Raw genomic sequence first — 16,678 nt, forward strand, 5'->3', positions numbered from 1 at the left:
TGCTAAGGGAACATAAGCATTTTTAATCTGTTACAGGAAACCTGACCCCACATTTATTTGTTGATATGTGTCCTGGTGCATGCCCGGGTCTCCATGCAGTGATGCTGTACACTGTAGCAAGCCTTTTGAGGACAAACACCAAATTGTGTTGTTATTTTTGGCCAATTTCTTTTGTTTCTTTGCATTGTCCTATTTTTGATGATAAAGTTTATCACTGAGCAAAATAATAAATTTATTTTTGTTTATCAAAATTTTTACAATGCCTGAGACAGCGTGTCTGAATCTTACACTGTTTGGTATCTAAAGTAAGAATGGGCTCAGTGTGAGCTCTTACAAATCACTTGGAATAGCAGAAATCCACAGTGTTGGCTTTCCTGCTTAAGCCACTGGCTCTCCAGGAAATGTTGGAGAATCCCTAGTATCTTATTGGAAAGACTAAGAAAACTGTCTTCATTAAACTAAATTACAACACATATTTCAAATGGCACTAATTAAGTCCACTTCGGTTGCTTAATTGTCACTGTTTTGACAGCATTAATTTTCTTTTATGTCTGATGGCGTATTTTGCTGTTTAGCATATGCAAGTTTGCCCTCTATTGTTGTCTGTGCTTGAACCATCAGGGCTCAAGTACATCTGCTACAACACAAAGTTTAATAGAACATCCCTAATACAGGTGTTGAGCTAGGGAAAGGAGGGAGGCATCGAGCAGGAGTGACAGAGCAAAGCTGCACGCTACAAGGATTTCTGTTGATGGACAGTAAATTACAGTGTCCATAGTTTTTGGAAGGAAAAAAGGGATCCTCATTTCTAATGAAAGAAATGCCTACAGAGTGCAGTTTTTTATAAACCCCAGAGCGATGGGAGTGTTGCACATTCCAGCCAGCAAAGCAACAACTATCTGCCTGCTTATCTTGTGAAAGTTTCTCAAGAGAAGTCTTTTTTGTGTTTATGACTGAATTTGCCAGATTTACTTCTAATGCTGATATTTATATCCAAAATAATTAATTTGCACTACCAGTATGTCTCAGCATATAAAAAAACTCAGGTGGAAATAAGAAGGTTTTAGAAGCACGTGCTTGGCTCTGGTTTGACTTGAACCCACTGAATTTGATTTGAAAACAGCCCATGAGATTTCGATCCAAACAGGCTGCTCTCTCTAGCTGCATTTGCCTCTAAGCAGCAAACAGCCTACTTACAGAAAACACTGAGATTTTTAACACCATCCCAGGTGAGAATTGTGTATGTTGCTTCTTGACTTATTTGTATTGATGTAACTTATTATGGTGCATCTTAAATTGTGGAGACACTTTCATGTCACCCTGAAAATAGGTAAAAACAGTATTTAAAGTTTAGTTGGCTTAATTTCCTAAAACAAGAGAAACAAAGGAAAACAAATATTTTTTTCTGGAATAGCTTTGCTGCCTAGTAAGAGGATTTATAGTGTGAGAGATGTTGTGGGGCACAGGATGCGTGAATGTCCATGTGCATGGACAGCAGGAGAAAGAAATCACACCTCAGTGTCTGTCCGAGGAGGGAGTTAATTATAGCCTCACAGGGTTAAAGCTATTTCTGTCCAGATGAGTAGGGGCAGTGGCACTCCACAAAACAGTGCCCATGTTGGCTGTGTATAAAGACAAACCAAACCCCTCCTGCGTTCACAGCCTCAGTGAAGCTCACAAGGAAGTTATTCACAGGTTCTGCTTGAATAAGGATCTATCTAATGGCATCCTCTGAGGGGTGGTATTACACTGCCTGTCTATATGGTGTATGACTGCAGTACAAATGGTAATATTTTTTTTCAATCCTTTTAACCTGGCTTGTAAAAGTAAGTAAAGACTGGGAGAGATATTCTTGAAACTGAAGGAAGTGCAAAAAGCAGGCAAAAAGAGCGTTTGAAGAGACAAGAGTTTGTTGTGTATTTCATGTTTCTGTTACAGGATTTCCAGTAATTTAACCCTGGAGGTAACTCTGATATTAAATGCCAGTTAAAAGACCAGATCTAAATTTAATATAGTTATATCAACAAGCTTGTATTTAAGACAAGTGTTTCTAATGTTAATTTTAAATTTCAATTTATCTGTTTTGTTTTGAAGCACCTGACGTTTCAAAGGGAGTTTGATTCTGATTCTCTCAGACACTATAGCTGGGCTGCAGACACCTTGGACAATGTTAACCTTGTTTCGAGTCCCATCCATTCTGGGTAGGTCACTTAACAGTTTTTCTTTATCTTTAGATGTGGAACTGTATTAGCTGCAGAATACAGCCTGCTGTAATGGCTGATAACATGTCTGTTCCTGCTCCACTTGAAGCCAGTGGCAAAATTCACACTGAATTCAAGGAGGGTGCTTAATAACAAGAGTCAGTCTAAATTCTTGCATATCAAACCAAAAACTTGCTTCTGCACTTAATTTTCTGAATGCTTAAGCTCTGTAATCCTGCAGGCTTCTCATTAAGAGTCCTGTTTTGCTTTTTCTGTTGCTTATGCTTTAAGTGTCATAAATTATTTTGTTTGCATTGTGTTATATTTTCTGTAATATGAAATCAGAGATAGAATGTTATGCTTATTGTTCTTTCATAGAGGAAAAAAATAGTGGGGCTTTAATTTGGTCTCTTTATTTATACCTTCAAGCTCCTGCCTAATCTCCAATATCTGTAGTTTGATTTTAGTGGTGCTGTTTGTTTACTTATGAGTCTTCACTATAATTTAGGTGCTTCTTAAGAGTGCCACACAGACTTGATTTAAATGCAGTAGTAGTGATGTCTGAATGCATATTGTAAAAATTTGCAAATGAATGTGTAAGTAATCTTTGCATATTATTAGATTGTCTAGTGTAAATATTTGTTGTTTAGTTTTTGAGATCAGGACATAAAATCTCATATCAGTTTTAATTTACTTCCCCGTTTTGTGACTAATTACATTCTTATCATAAAAATGAGCGTGACACATACCAAAATATTTAATTTCTAATACATCAAGCCCCACAAATCTAAAGCTACAGTCCCACAATACATGTCTGCACCTGCATCTGCTGAACAGTTCTATTCAACAGTGGATTTTTAGGTCCCAAGCTGATAAAACACTGCACATTGTCAGTGCTAGCATTAAAATGTCAAGAATTGCAGTATGAAAAGATGAAGGCTGTTGGTTATCATGGAATGGTGCATTGGCAAAGGACCCGAGAGAGCTGGTAGCTCAACCCTTTCCTTTACTGCAGGATAAAATGTAGCCAAGCCATTCCTGATGTATGTTGAATGTCCTAATAATCGCTAAAAATAAGAGATTCTATAGGCCCCCAGCTTCAGGAGTGCACTATCTTCTTGTGCTATTTCTTCCCCAAATGGTCTGCTTAAAATTTCATTGCTGCAGACTAAGCCTATTTCATACTCATAGTGGAAATCCATTGCCATATCCGTAGTTGACTTGGAGAACAGTATCTTGATGCTCTCTTAACAGACAATCCTGGCTTTTAGACTAAAATGTCCCAGACATTCCTAGGTGATCCTTTCCCCACTTCAGCACATTCCTGCTGCTCTGCCCCAGCTCTCTCTTCTTTGATGAGAGCTTCTTTGTAAACCAGGATCACCACTTCTTTGGTCTGGCACATAGCACACTTAAGCAGTCCCACAATGAGAGTTAACCTTTTGGTAATTTCAGTTTCTACTGGTAAATGTTTGTGACCTGCTAGAATTTCTTGGCTCTCTTTTGAAATCCTGAAGTTTGGTTAATTTTTACTGGTGTTGTGTTTAAGTGTTTGGCTTCTCCCCTCTGTTTGCATTTGTCTCTATGGTATTTCAGTTTGTTGGTTCCAGCCCCTTTTACCATTTTTTAGCAAGAGAGCTTTTAATTCTGATCCTATTTTCCAAAGACTTTTCAGACCTTTTTCCTATGTTGAAATTGTGAAGACATTTAGCCTAGTAGCTGTACCAGAACATCACAGTGAAATATGCCCTTGAAGTTCCCTTTCAGTGTAGCAGGAAAGCATTGATGGTATCTCTTTTGAGGTAACTTAAGTGATCCTGCACTTACCTTATGTGTACCGTACCTCCATTGCTTGCTGAGGTACCAAGGCGGTACCTTCACACATCAAAGAAGGAATTCAAATTCATTTGGCATGAATTGCTCTTATCACTTATATTTTTGGTTTGTTTTTATTTTGAGACTGGTGGCAGGCAAAGTATAATATCTTGATTAATTACCTTGATCCTTTAGGCCTTTACAGAATGATTATTAAATAATTTATTCCTGAATATTTCCTGGTAATTTGGGTTATACATTGATTGGTCTAAAATTTTCTGGTTTCTTTTCATCCTGATAGAAGATAGGTCTGGTGTTTTCATCCTGTCGGTCCTCTGGGACAATACTTGCCTGCCCTTAGGTCTTCAGCATATTCACTCGTGGTTCCAGCCCTCCAAAACATATATTCTGTGGACATCTTCACATAAGATCTGCTCCCTTGGTACATGGACCCTCTTGAATGCAGAAGTGGTCTAAGCTGCTGCCCAGGGGAGAGTAAACTGTGGGGCTGCATAGCAGGGAGAGGACAGATATCCTCCAGACAGGTATAGCTCTCCAAATGAGCATAAACCAAAATATTCTCCAAACATGTAGGCTTTTCTGACTCATTACATTTCTGATTTGACATAGGAAGTCCATCAGAAATGATGCTCTGAGGATTCAGTTCCTTTGTCAGGAAAAAAAGCCCCAAATCTCATTCATTTATTTACTTTCCAGTTGTGGCCCCATATTATAATATGATCCTATTTGATTTTCCTGGTTATCTTCACCTAGAGGCTATCAATAGATGTTCCCTTCTAATCGTCCAGTACCTCAGCACATCTGATATGCAGAGGATCATGACTTTCCACATCTCTTCTGCCAGTCTTTTCCTAAACAGCAAATCCTTTTCTGCGTGTTTGGGGTGCTTCATCCCTGTCTTTGTCCCCAGTTCTGTCTGTGGCCAGAGGCAGGGGCTGCCAGCCCTCGCGGTGTGGTGGTCCTGTGGCCAGGCTGTGACCCCACTGCTCTTTGCCATCTCCATCTTCACAGGGCTCCCCGATATACTGTGCCAGGAGCACCGCTGCTGCCTCAGGTCACTCTTTTCTCCATTTGCCCGCTGTCAGAAGAAAGCATCAGTTTGTTCTTATTCCTTAACCCAGGCAGAAGGGGAATTCTGGGAGTAGGATGTGGAGATCCGGCAATGTGTCAGTGGAAGGAGAAGAAAGTAGAAATTGTTGGCAGTGATTTCAACTCTTCTGGTTTTTCCTTTTTTCAAGCCAAGATAATGTTTTATGTTTTTCTTCTTGAGTTCAGATAAGTTGTTTTTCCAGCATATATTTTGAACAGAGTCCATTGTAAGCAGTACATTGAAATGCATCGTGAGTCATGAGGCCCCTGGAAGGGTAGAGACCCTCACCAAAATGACCTTCAGCTGTCAGATGTGAGCTTACTCCTGTAGTTTTTTTTTTCCTGTAGTAAAATGTGGGCGTTCTCTCTTTGTGTTGCTTTTAACTCCTTCATTTTCTTGGCTGAAAGAAGGAAAAGGCAGTGCCACACTGCTTTCCAGTATTGAAAAACTCAGAAGAACTGGATCCAGTCTTGCAAAGTAGAATAAATCAGATTCATTACAGTTTACTGTATTTTAAATTATATTAAGTATATGTAGTTTAAATTATATTAACTTTATATAGTTTACTCCAACCTGCTCTACTCACAGAACTCATTTTTGACAGCACAGCAGTGGATGGCATGGACTGATATGCCTTTCAAGCATCCTGCCACACATATGTTTATACATTATGCTTTGGAAGATAAACTGCTTTAGAAAAGCGCAAGAACTGGCTTTTCATGGCACACAGGAGCATGTTTTTGGAATTCAATGAAGTTGTGCTGCAATAAATTCTCTGCTGACCAAATAGTCACCAAATGCTTTTCTCCTTGTGCTTCTTCATTTTCCAGAGAACTTACAGAGTTGTGCTAATTAAATGAACCCTCCCTTTCAGATTTTTTTTCATGCGTATCATATTTTATATGACATATGTCATGATATGTGAATCAAAAGCCAAATAATTTCTGAAGCTGGCCTTTAAACATGTTGCTTTTGTTATTTTTCTGATTGTTACCTTTTCTTTGCACTTATTGATATTTTCTGTTGCTTGCCTCTAATTATCTTACATTAATTTTCCCATTTGCTTTCTAAATTATTTTGCAGCTATTCCTCTCCACTCCCCCAGTATGATTCAAGGTGATAACACTGTGCTTTCTGTGAATCCTCATTTTATTTTGCTTTTTTAAACTTCTTTTCCCACAGAGTGTGTGTAGATGTTTGTAGTGCATCCAACCACATCCTCATCCCTTCCATGTTTTGAAGTAGAAATGCTCATTAGCCTTTAGCGCTGTGTTTTAGAGGTCATACTGTAGTTTCCATCATTAGTGCTACATTAATTTAGGTAAGCATCAGCTACTAATGTTTTTAGATAGAAAGTGCATGAAATACTGTTTGGAATTGTTGTTATTGTTTTAAACGGTAAGTTACTAATCGGAAAATTAAACAAGGAAATAATTCATTAATAAGCTGCTGACAATGATTGTCTTTCTCTGGGAACAATGTGCACAAAGGCTGGTTTGCTGCAGATTTTGTCTGCACTGGAGGCTGCAGCATGGTACAGACACCACAGCTGGGAGGGGCTGGTTCCTGCACTGAGGCAGAGGCTCGTGTCAAAGGTTATTTACCCTTGCTGTGAGCAATGTGCAGTAGCAGTACTAAACTCCTGGTTGCTAAGGCTGGACTGACCTTAAAATCTACATACAGCCTAAACATCCCTGGTAACTCAAGGACTGATTTTTGTAGGCACTTAGTTTTGACTTTTTGACTTCTACTGATTTTTTTATTTTTATTTTTTAGTTATGAATTTAAGACAGATTTAGCTGCCTAGAGATTTTTGGCAATGCACTCTTACATACTTTTCAACATTTAAATAGTTTGGATACAGAAGGCAGCATCTTATTTGAGTGTAAGTTGTTGTCATTTTTGCACTAGATGAAAGCCTTCTTTTTATTATTAATTCTGAGGTGGCTTAACACTGTTATACATGAAAGGCAGCTCTCCAAAACATTGCTTTGTGCTGAGCCATCAGGCCAAGCCCAGCCCTGCCAAGCTCCCCAGGAAGCTCCTCTGTGGTGCACTGACCAGCTGTGCCTCTCTGGAGCTGCTGCAGCTTCAGCCCTGGGGATGCTCCAGCCAGGCATCCCTCCACCCTACGAAATACAAAGTCTGAAATGGCCCCAGCTACTCTGCAGACAGGAACCATGTACGTATTTAAAAGGCCAGCTAAGTGTCCATAAATACTAAGATTAAAATCACTTATAGAGTATATAATTTAAAGATCAAGCATACTGGTTTTGACACAGTCTAATATTTATGGAAAGTGTTTGGTTAGCCAAGATCCTGTCCTGCTGAAACAATTTCTCTTGTGAGGAGCTGGGATACCCTAGTGGCAACATTTGGATTTGTTGGAGCGTATAGTGCATTTATCTAGGAGAGAAACATGGAATGTGGATACAGTTTTTCTGTATGAAAACTACTGTGAAATATCATGCCTCAGTATTATAAAGTGTCTGGCTCATGAGAAATTATAAATTTGGGCTAGGGTCATCTCAGAAAGGTCTTTACTGATGGATTTTAATTTGAGGAAAGGCAATGTAGCAACTTCTTGATCTGGAATTCAGCTGGACAGCATTTCTGTCGTACTTGCTATATTTAATAGCTTGTGTCCCTGTTCACTTCTCTCCTCCAGACCACTAAATACCAAATGTTGATTTCTCTTCTGCTTTTGTGCAGATTTTTCCCACCCATGTTGGCCAGACTTCTGAATACAGCTTATTTGCAGGCCTGGCCAGAGCCTGTCAGCTGCTGCTGCTGCTATCCTGCTGGTCTCAAAGCAAATGAAACTGTGTTGCACAAATTTCCAGTCGTACCTCAGAGCACTTGGGGGCTTTTTTTCAAGAACCATCAAAATCCCCTGGGTTATTGGTTTACACCCTTAGTCCACTTTACTGTCAGGAGCCAGGAAATTGAATGGATTCACCTGTTAGTCATGTGAAGGTTTAGTTCTTAAAAGCTGGAAGTTTTGGCAACAGCCTTGAAAATAGTGAAGCCACGTGACAAATGTGTCAGCTATGTCAGTATCTATCGTACAGAAGGAGCAAACAAAATTTGTACTGTCTTCAAGACTGGGCTGATAATTTCTGTCCCTCTGGATACCAGCCTGTTATTGCATCTTCTACCTGAAGCTATTCTAATATTAATTGTTAATTTTAATTATTCCCTTGCTAATGTAAAGGATTATATTAAAAAATATACATAATTTACAAATATAATTTCTTACTCCCTTATTAGAAAATGGAAAATTATGCATTGCAATGACACAAGCAAGTGTGATTTTTCCTTAATGTCTTTTTTGCTAATGAATCTAATCTTCAAAGAGAAGTAATGGCATGATTTCCTCCAGGGAGCCAACAGCCTAAAGGAAGTTATGTACTTGGTAGTCATCACTTATCTTCCCCATCAGTGGAAGCCCTTAGTAGCCTGGACTGTCACCCATGGTTCTGGCACTTGCTCTGACAGCCATCAGGAGTAATTGCAAATGAAACAGTGGGGAGATTTTAAAGACTGAGTTTCCAAAAATAATAAACACTTTTGATTCTCCTTTTTCTACATTGTCTAGTTGCTTTATGCATGTGAGGCTAATTACTCTCATTGGTGGACAGTAGAGCTAACAGCAACAAAGGGATGTTTTAAAACTCTAACAAAGCACTACTAATACACTACTTGTGTAGTGTATCACTTTACACTACTTTTAATCCAAATTGCTCAGTAGAATGTGTCATTTCACCATGATGTTGCTAGAGCTTTAGCAATTTCTGCTTTTGATAACCAGTTGTTAATATATGCAAGTCCAAATTCTAAAAGGATCTTCATGTTCTTTTTAGTTTAGATGATTGGGATGGCTTTTCTAATGTTTTAAAGTCTGTGTCTGCTGACTTTTTGCTGATCTTCTGCTTGTTTTGTGATGATTTTCATTGATGTGTTTTCTTTTTTGTGCAGTTTCCTGGTTAGTTTTATGGTGGATGCACGCGGGGGTTCGATGAGGGGCAGTCGGCACCATGGCATGAGGATAATCATCCCACCGCGGAAGTGCACGGCACCCACCCGCATCACCTGCCGCCTGGTAAAGAGGCACAAACTGGCCAGCCCACCACCCATGGTTGAAGGAGAAGGATTGGCAAGTCGACTTGTAGAAATGGGGCCAGCAGGGGCACAGTTTTTAGGGTGAGTTGTTCTGTGAGTTTGTTTATGCTCATGTCACACCTTTCATTCCCTTTATCCTGTGGATCTAGGTAGCTAAACATTGACTCTACCTCATCTGAGCCTGTAACACAGGCTACTTAAAAAATTAAAAAGCGCTAACCTGCCATTCTTTCTGGAAAGAACCCTTGCATTTTAAGAAGAGTTTTGCCTCTTTGATAACTGCAGGATGGAGCTGAAGGTAAGGAAAGCCATGGAAAGGCCAGGTCCCACCCCCATCTACTCATACAACCCTGCATTGGAAGTCAGGAGGAGTCACACACTGAAATCCCAGAGCAGGTTTTGACCCTCTTGCTTGTAGAGTATTTAGAGAAACAGAGCTATCACAAAGAATTGTCCTAGAGAGACCCAAAGGGACCCAGATACTGAGCTCTGTTCCCAACATGCGCAAGACTCCCTCTGGAGTTGCTGGGAGCTGCCTGTCTCTGTCTTGTGGAGCAAAACCACTTGGACTGACAGCAGAGCACCTACCATAGAGTGGTGCCATGAGTAGTACCAGTGGTAGGAACTGACTACTTTTCAGGCTTAAAATAGGGAAAACAATCCACTATGATGTGGCCTTTTTTCTCCTAATTATAAATTTTGTTCATTACCATAAGTGGCACCCTGGTGTAAACTGCTGGTTCTGTCGGGAATGACAGCTTGTTCCTAATTTCCCCTTCTCGTTTCTCTTCCTGCTGCATGGATGTTATTCAGTAAACTGCATCTTCCTAAAAGTCCTCCCCCTCTAAATGAGGGTGAGAGCATGGTTAGCCGAATCCTGCAGCTTGGTCCACAAGGAACAAAATTTATTGGGTAGGATATGTACGGAAAAGATAAAGAATGTCTACAGTTTTTATTTTGTTTCCAATTTTTTGTTATTCCCATTATTTTTTTTAAGTTTCCAAAAACTTTCAGTTGATTTATGTCACTGAAAGAAAATCATAGTGGCTTGATTTAATATAGCTCTGCTACTACCTTGTGCTTATAGGCATGTAAAATTCACTGCCAGCATTCTGCTTTCATAACTTCTGTGCTTTTTGTAATTCTTTAAATTTGAAGTGTTTCTACTGCATTAAATACATTTTAATACACAGTGGCAGTCCTTTAAGTTCAACCCTGTGGTAGAGAAGGTATTTACAGGCCTCAAGTGAGACTGTTTGGGAAGAACATTTGAAAAATGTGATCTCATAAAGCCCATTACTTATGAAAGATTATTCATAAAAAAATGTTATCAAGTGAATGAATTGATTCAGCAAGATTGGATCTTTTCAACCTGCAAGAGGCGGCTTGTTAAAATAAATTTACAAAGCCAAGTATGCTACCCAAAGGGACTGCAGTGTATAGTCTAAATATGTAAGAATGTTTCCATATGTTTTTGACTGTTGTTTTCAAACCATATTGTGAAATTTATTGCACTAGGTTTTCAAAATATTGGTGAGTGTTTGGTGTTCCAAACCTGTTCAATACCTTCTCACTGTAAATGTCATGCACAAAATTGTGTAGTTTCTAAATATTTACAGAGACAGTATCTGAAATATTAGCCTGCAAAGATTGTACTACAGCGTTAGTTTTCAGCTTGTGCTCTTTTTGAACTAGAGAGTAAATATCTTAAGCAATGTATTTGAATTTTTGGTATTTTCTTGCTGTGCACAATGGGAGAGAGCAGCTACATTCCTGTTTTTTTGTTAAAGAACTGGAGACTTGAAAAATAGACTGGGTGTTCCTAAAAGCATCTAAAATATGTGTTAACTCTTTTTATCATTTTCATGGGGCAAAAAAGACTAACTCTTCTCCCTGGGAATTTAACGTGCAAACTGGGTCTCAAGCTAGTTTGTTTTTCCCCACGATGGCTGTTGTGATTTCATGCTCAAGTGATGGATTGGTTAACGCACCCAAACACCTGGCAGACGTACAGTACCACAGAAATGCTGCACACTTCTCCCATCATGTGATGCTGCTTTTAAACCAAGTTGTTACAAAGCAGTTAAAGCCTTTACAACCTCTGTAGGAAAATAATGATACTGTCTATTTAAATGTCTTAAAGCTGCATAATCCATAAATGTTCACTTACTGTGTGATTTCAGTCGGTTTGTCTTAGCATACTTTAAAATGCATATCCTGCCTGTGAAGTGTTTGGCAACAGTGTTTGTTTTGTTGAGGAATGGCACATGAAGTGAATGGTGGTTTCTGTTGGTTGTTCATACAATGTTCAGCAATGCACTTGCAGTCCTCTGTTGAAGGTACATTGTCTGGTGACATAGGTGTATTATTAACCACCTTCTCATTCCCTTTCCTTCCCCCCAAAATGTTTGACAGTAGCTAATATAAATGTGGTCGTGATGTTGCTAAACCCAGAGAAATCCGTGCTGAAAGGATCTAATGATTCCCCAGTGATGTTTGCCGTGCAGAGGTTGCAGCTGTGATGCTGGGCATGAGAACCAGAAAGTGGAGCTAAAGAAAAACAGTTTCTTATTTCACAGGAGCTGCATCAACAGAGAGCCAGAGGGAGCTTTGAAAACTTTGGGACTTAGTTTTAAGTTCAAAATCTACATAAATGCATGGTTCCTGTTACAGTCAGTGGCTGTTGTTGCATGCACTGGGATAGCCAGACTGCTTCTGAACCGACTTTGTCCCTTCAAACTCTCTGAGCCAAATCCGAATTTTGACAATGCTAATGCCAGTTAAAAGTCAGCAGTGTTGTGTGCTGGAGGCAGGTTGGATAACCCACAGCCTGGGATAAATGAGCAAGGAGAACTCTTCTTTCTAAAAGTTGCCACTGTTTTTTCATGGAGGCAGATATTTCAAAAGATTTGCACTAAAAACAAACTATATATTAGGATTTTCAATTTATCCATTAATATAGTTTAAATGATAAAGGATTGTGCAGCTTTGGCAATTTTAAAACCATTTTTACTCTAATAGCATTAACTATTTAAAATGATTGTAGTTTTCTTGAGGACCCATAGGAAATTAAGGGCAGTGAGGAAATATAGGGTTAAAAATAACATGATTCCTTTTTCTCTAGCCCTGTCATAGTGGAAATCCCACATTTTGGATCAATGCGAGGCAAGGAAAGAGAACTGATCGTACTCCGAAGTGAGAATGGTGAAACGTGGAAAGAGCACCAGTATGACAGCAAACATGAAGATTTAACTGAAATACTCAATGGCATGGATGAAGGTAAATATTTTCTCAAAGCTTTAGCTAGCCTTGCCTTTTTGAAGGCTTGCTAATATGGGCTGACTAAAACAAACTAAAATAAAACAGTGCAGAGGATGTCTGACTTCAGGGAATACAGTGTGTGTTCCATGTTAAACTAATGGAAAGAGCGCAAGGGGAAATTGTTCTGCAGTGGCCTGGAGACATCCAGTGAAATGAGTGGTGAATTTTGGTCTGAAGTCTTGCCAAGTTTAAGCAGAGCTTGCACAGTTCTTTCCAGCATAAATTTGAGAATAATACCCAGCTTGAGGTACATGTGCCTCTGCTGCTGAGGCAGGGCCATGGGAAGGTCATTCCAAACGAATGATGAAGTGTAAATATCAGCTGTATAGGAACTTCCCACAGACTCAGAGCTTGGCCTGTAGAGTGTTCTTATTTCAAACGGTGTTGTTAGAGATTGCCTTCCACAAAGTACACAACCTGTCTGCCTGATGCCCATCTGGGAAGTCTGGCTCCCTTGTTTGGCTTGAGCATTGCTGTACAAATCCATCAGAAGATGCTCACAGATCACAGATGGCCCCTGAAGAAAAATGGTGGGCAAAGAAAAATGGGGCTGCAGTGATTCCTTGGTACCACTGCTTTCTTTTCTTAGCTAGCATTTTTCAATACTTGTGCTGATAAATCATTGCTTGAGCTCTTTGCATCTGAGTGTGAATGAAACAGTTTGTGGTGTGAACTTTGATTTCTGTAAGGGTTTATCCACAGGATTTTTCCTGGATAACCCACAGAAAGTTGTAGCATGTTTGGGTACAAGCTGCAGGAAAGTTCTTTCATTATCAGCAAAAGCATGTGAAGGAAATGATGAGGCTGTGGATGGAAGCTCTGAGAGGTGTCTGTGGGGGAGCTCTGCCTTTGATTTCTGCCTCTTCTTTTTTGATGAGGGCAACCTCAGCAAAAGGGATGCCTTGGGAACATGGAGAGTTGTGCTGTTGTGAGGGTCTCCCTGGGTATCTGAAATACAACATTTTTACTGATTTCCAGATCTTCTGGGAATGGGATAACAGGAAAGGTTTCACTTTGAAGTATTTGTGCTGCACCTGAGCTTGTACAAACACAGTGGAATAGCAAAGATCCGCTTGTTATATGATGATCTATTGTAGCTATTTATTTCTAAATATAATACAACCAACCAAACAGGAGGACAAAAACACTGTGTATGTCTTGTCAGTGGATTTGGAAAAATAAAATAAACCTCATCACTGAAGGGTACCTAAAAGCAGTGGAACAGACAAGAGATGGACATGGTCCAGGATAGTATGGCTTGGGGAATTATGATTGCTGCTGGATTGAATGCAGTAGTTGTAGTCTTTGAAAAATCTCACCACTGCCCCTCCTTTTCTGCAAACTTGCATGGGATCAGAAGTGATGATTCGGTGTTTGGGTGAAGTAGTGGTGCCTTGACAGGGGTGAGGTAGTCAGCCCTGATCAGCAGCTTGCTTATTTGCTTCATGTGCTTTTCAAACTGAACTTAGTTTGATTTGGGGGTAGGAAATCTGGGCACAGAAGTATTGTTCGGAATTTCTGCAACTTGCAACACTTATGAAAAAGAGTTCACATGCATAAATTAACAATTTACAGAGACGAGCTCAATAAATAAAAATACTTTGAGAGAGGTGGGCATGAAGCCCTCAGTACTTAGAGCCTAAAACAATAAGCTTCACAATATGGAGCCATAGGACAACTTTCTTATCTACTGAGGGTTTCAGGAGGCTCTTTCCTTCTGGGGAACTGTTTGAAGTTAGTGGGTATAAGTGCAGCCAAGTAATCACACGGAGTATGATGGACATTATTCTGTTAGAGTGAAAATATTTGATGCCTTAAAAGCCAAAGTTAGGATTAGCTTTTACAAATCCAGGCAGCCATTTGTGAGAGGAAAAGGAGAAGAAATACTGCAGACACATCCACTGTATTGATTATTTGTTCAGTTAATTTTTGCTTAATCCTTCTCTAGCTAGGAAGACAAAATTTTAAAAAACCCACCCTGCATTAAAATAGTGCAAGGTTTTGGACAAAATTCCGCTCTCCTTAAATGACACCTTTTCAATGTAAAAGGTCTTCCAAGCAATGGCCAAAAAATTGCAAATTTGTAGACTTGAGTGGGTTGGGTTTTTTAAATCTGAACTTTTACCGGTTTGTTACAAAATACCACAGTCAGACTTGGCTCTGGGGGAGTATCTTACATCTCAGAAGACATGACTTTGGAACAAGTTTATTTCCAGGTATGAGCTCTGGAGGCAGAAGCAAGCTTTAATTTAAATAAAAAGCAACCACATAGTCATTTAGAGAAATTTAGTCCGTCTTTGCAAGAAAACTCATCTGCATAATCATCTCTAAGTGCCTCGAGGTGCTGCAGGAGTGCCCATTTTCTGTTAAAAGCAGCTGGTCCTTTCTCTCTCAAAGCTGCTGCGATCACAAATCCTTTCCTACCCGTGTAGTGAAGGAGGGCAATCAGACCTTAATTCGCAGGTCCTTAATACGCAGTTTGCTCCTCTGTCTTGTTCCATTTTGCTCTCCCCCTTAGCTAGGGATGCGAGCAAGGACATCCTGGCTCCCTGCCCTCCGTGGGGACTGCCAAAAACCCGCTCTGTGCTGGAAGCAGCACCATCTGCTGGGAAACCTCGTCCTAGACCCCAAATAATCCCGAGCAGGAGGCACTGCTCCAGGGCTAATGCAGGATTAAATAGCAGCAGAACTTTTGGGTTATTATTATGAGAGAACAATGATGTAAAGAGCCTGTTTTTCTTTGGTGCAGTCGAGTTTCTGCTTAAATAGGTTTTATTTTAAGGATGGTGCTGTAGTTAGGCAAATACAGCGCTGAGGGAATACAGGGAATTTGGCATTTTCAGGAGCAGAAGGAGTGTGGCTCCAAACACAAGGGTAGCAATTCACAGCTCTTGGCCATATTTCATTTATTTGTACTTGAATCAAATAAAATATATGTATTTTTTTAATTTATTATTTTCTTAGGAAGAAGCTCTCTGTGTTGTAATTGGTAAATACATTATGTTTTCAGACAGGCTCCTTTTATATATAACTTCTGCTTGCTGTTAACATTCCTGCACCCTTTACAGGTACCTGTAGACAAATTGTGGGCACAAATGTGCACATTGGGGTAGCTAATTTTTTTTAAAAACTCATTTGCAACCTAGGGAATGAGCCAAGAAATGCAAATGTTTGGGGCTACAGTGTGCTTGCAGCTAGGTGCAAGCTACAGTGTGGTTTCAGATGGGAAGCAGGAGTTTTTACATAACAGATCAAACCAGAGTGTGACCTTGTATATGCTTAAAGTTTAAAATACCATCATAAATTACTCTGCAGTGATTTTGCCACATTTCCAAGAAAAGTTTTTAAACATATTGCTGTTAAACTGTATGTTGTGAATGGCAAGATAAAAGGCTGCACAAAAACAGTCATAAAGGACATTATCTTATCTGACATCACCTTATTTGAGGGTGAAACATCCTTGTAGCACTGGGAGTGTCTAGTTATGTGTGTGAAGCACTGAAGCTGCAAGTGTGAGTCTGGTTACCAGCATCTTCCTGCCCTCAGTTTCTCCTTTCCCCTTGCCATGTGCTCTCCTGCATCCATTCCCCTCCTGTATGTTTCCCCATGAGGAAGCTGCCTCCTGCATGCCATGCATTTAGTGCAGCAATTCCTTAATGGCCACATCTCTCTATGGGAAGACCTGGGATCCTGTGCTCACCCCATCCTGTGGTCTGTGCACAGTGACATGGTCAGCTCCACTCTGGCCAGGACTGAGAGAGGGTTACACAACTCAGAGAGCTGTTCAGTCTGCGAGGTACAGGTGAGATTTGCTATTTCAGTGCTAGCAAAATTCTTTTGAGGCCCTGGCAAGGGAAACCACAGTCACCTTGAAGCTCATGAAACAGCCAGGTGTTCTGTGACTTGTCTTACTCTATTTCGAGTCAGAAGATTCTTGCTCTGTGTTACCTTATCTGAAAGTTAAAAAGAAAAGGTATTAGATGTGGATGAACTTGATCCACAACTGCCTCTCACCAGAGACAACTGCTTGCTTTCCTTGACCTGAGACAGCTTGTGTGAGGTCCCTTTCTGATCTTGGAGGATGTGGCTGGGTTCCTCTTCTGTCCTA

The 16,678-nt window shown here is 40.0% G+C and overlaps 1 protein-coding gene across 3 annotated transcripts in view; it reads left to right on the plus strand.

Moving 5' to 3' along the window:
- Positions 1–16,678, plus strand: part of ANK3 (ankyrin 3) — a 195,657-nt gene that overhangs the window by 129,380 nt on the left and 49,599 nt on the right. For 2 of the 3 annotated variants that reach the window (XM_015632928.3, XM_015632927.1), the window contains exons 26-28: positions 2,095–2,201; positions 9,106–9,330; positions 12,374–12,528. In XM_015632928.3, coding sequence (XP_015488414.1) covers positions 2,095–2,201; positions 9,106–9,330; positions 12,374–12,528 — 487 coding nt within the window. Of the gene's footprint in view, positions 1–2,094; positions 2,202–6,210; positions 6,244–9,105; positions 9,331–12,373; positions 12,529–16,678 lie in introns of all 3 variants that reach the window. The other variant, XM_033515805.1, reaches the window with a different exon arrangement.

The sequence above is a fragment of the Parus major genome, chromosome 6, assembly GCF_001522545.3.
Source record: "Parus major isolate Abel chromosome 6, Parus_major1.1, whole genome shotgun sequence".
NCBI lineage: Eukaryota > Metazoa > Chordata > Aves > Passeriformes > Paridae > Parus > Parus major.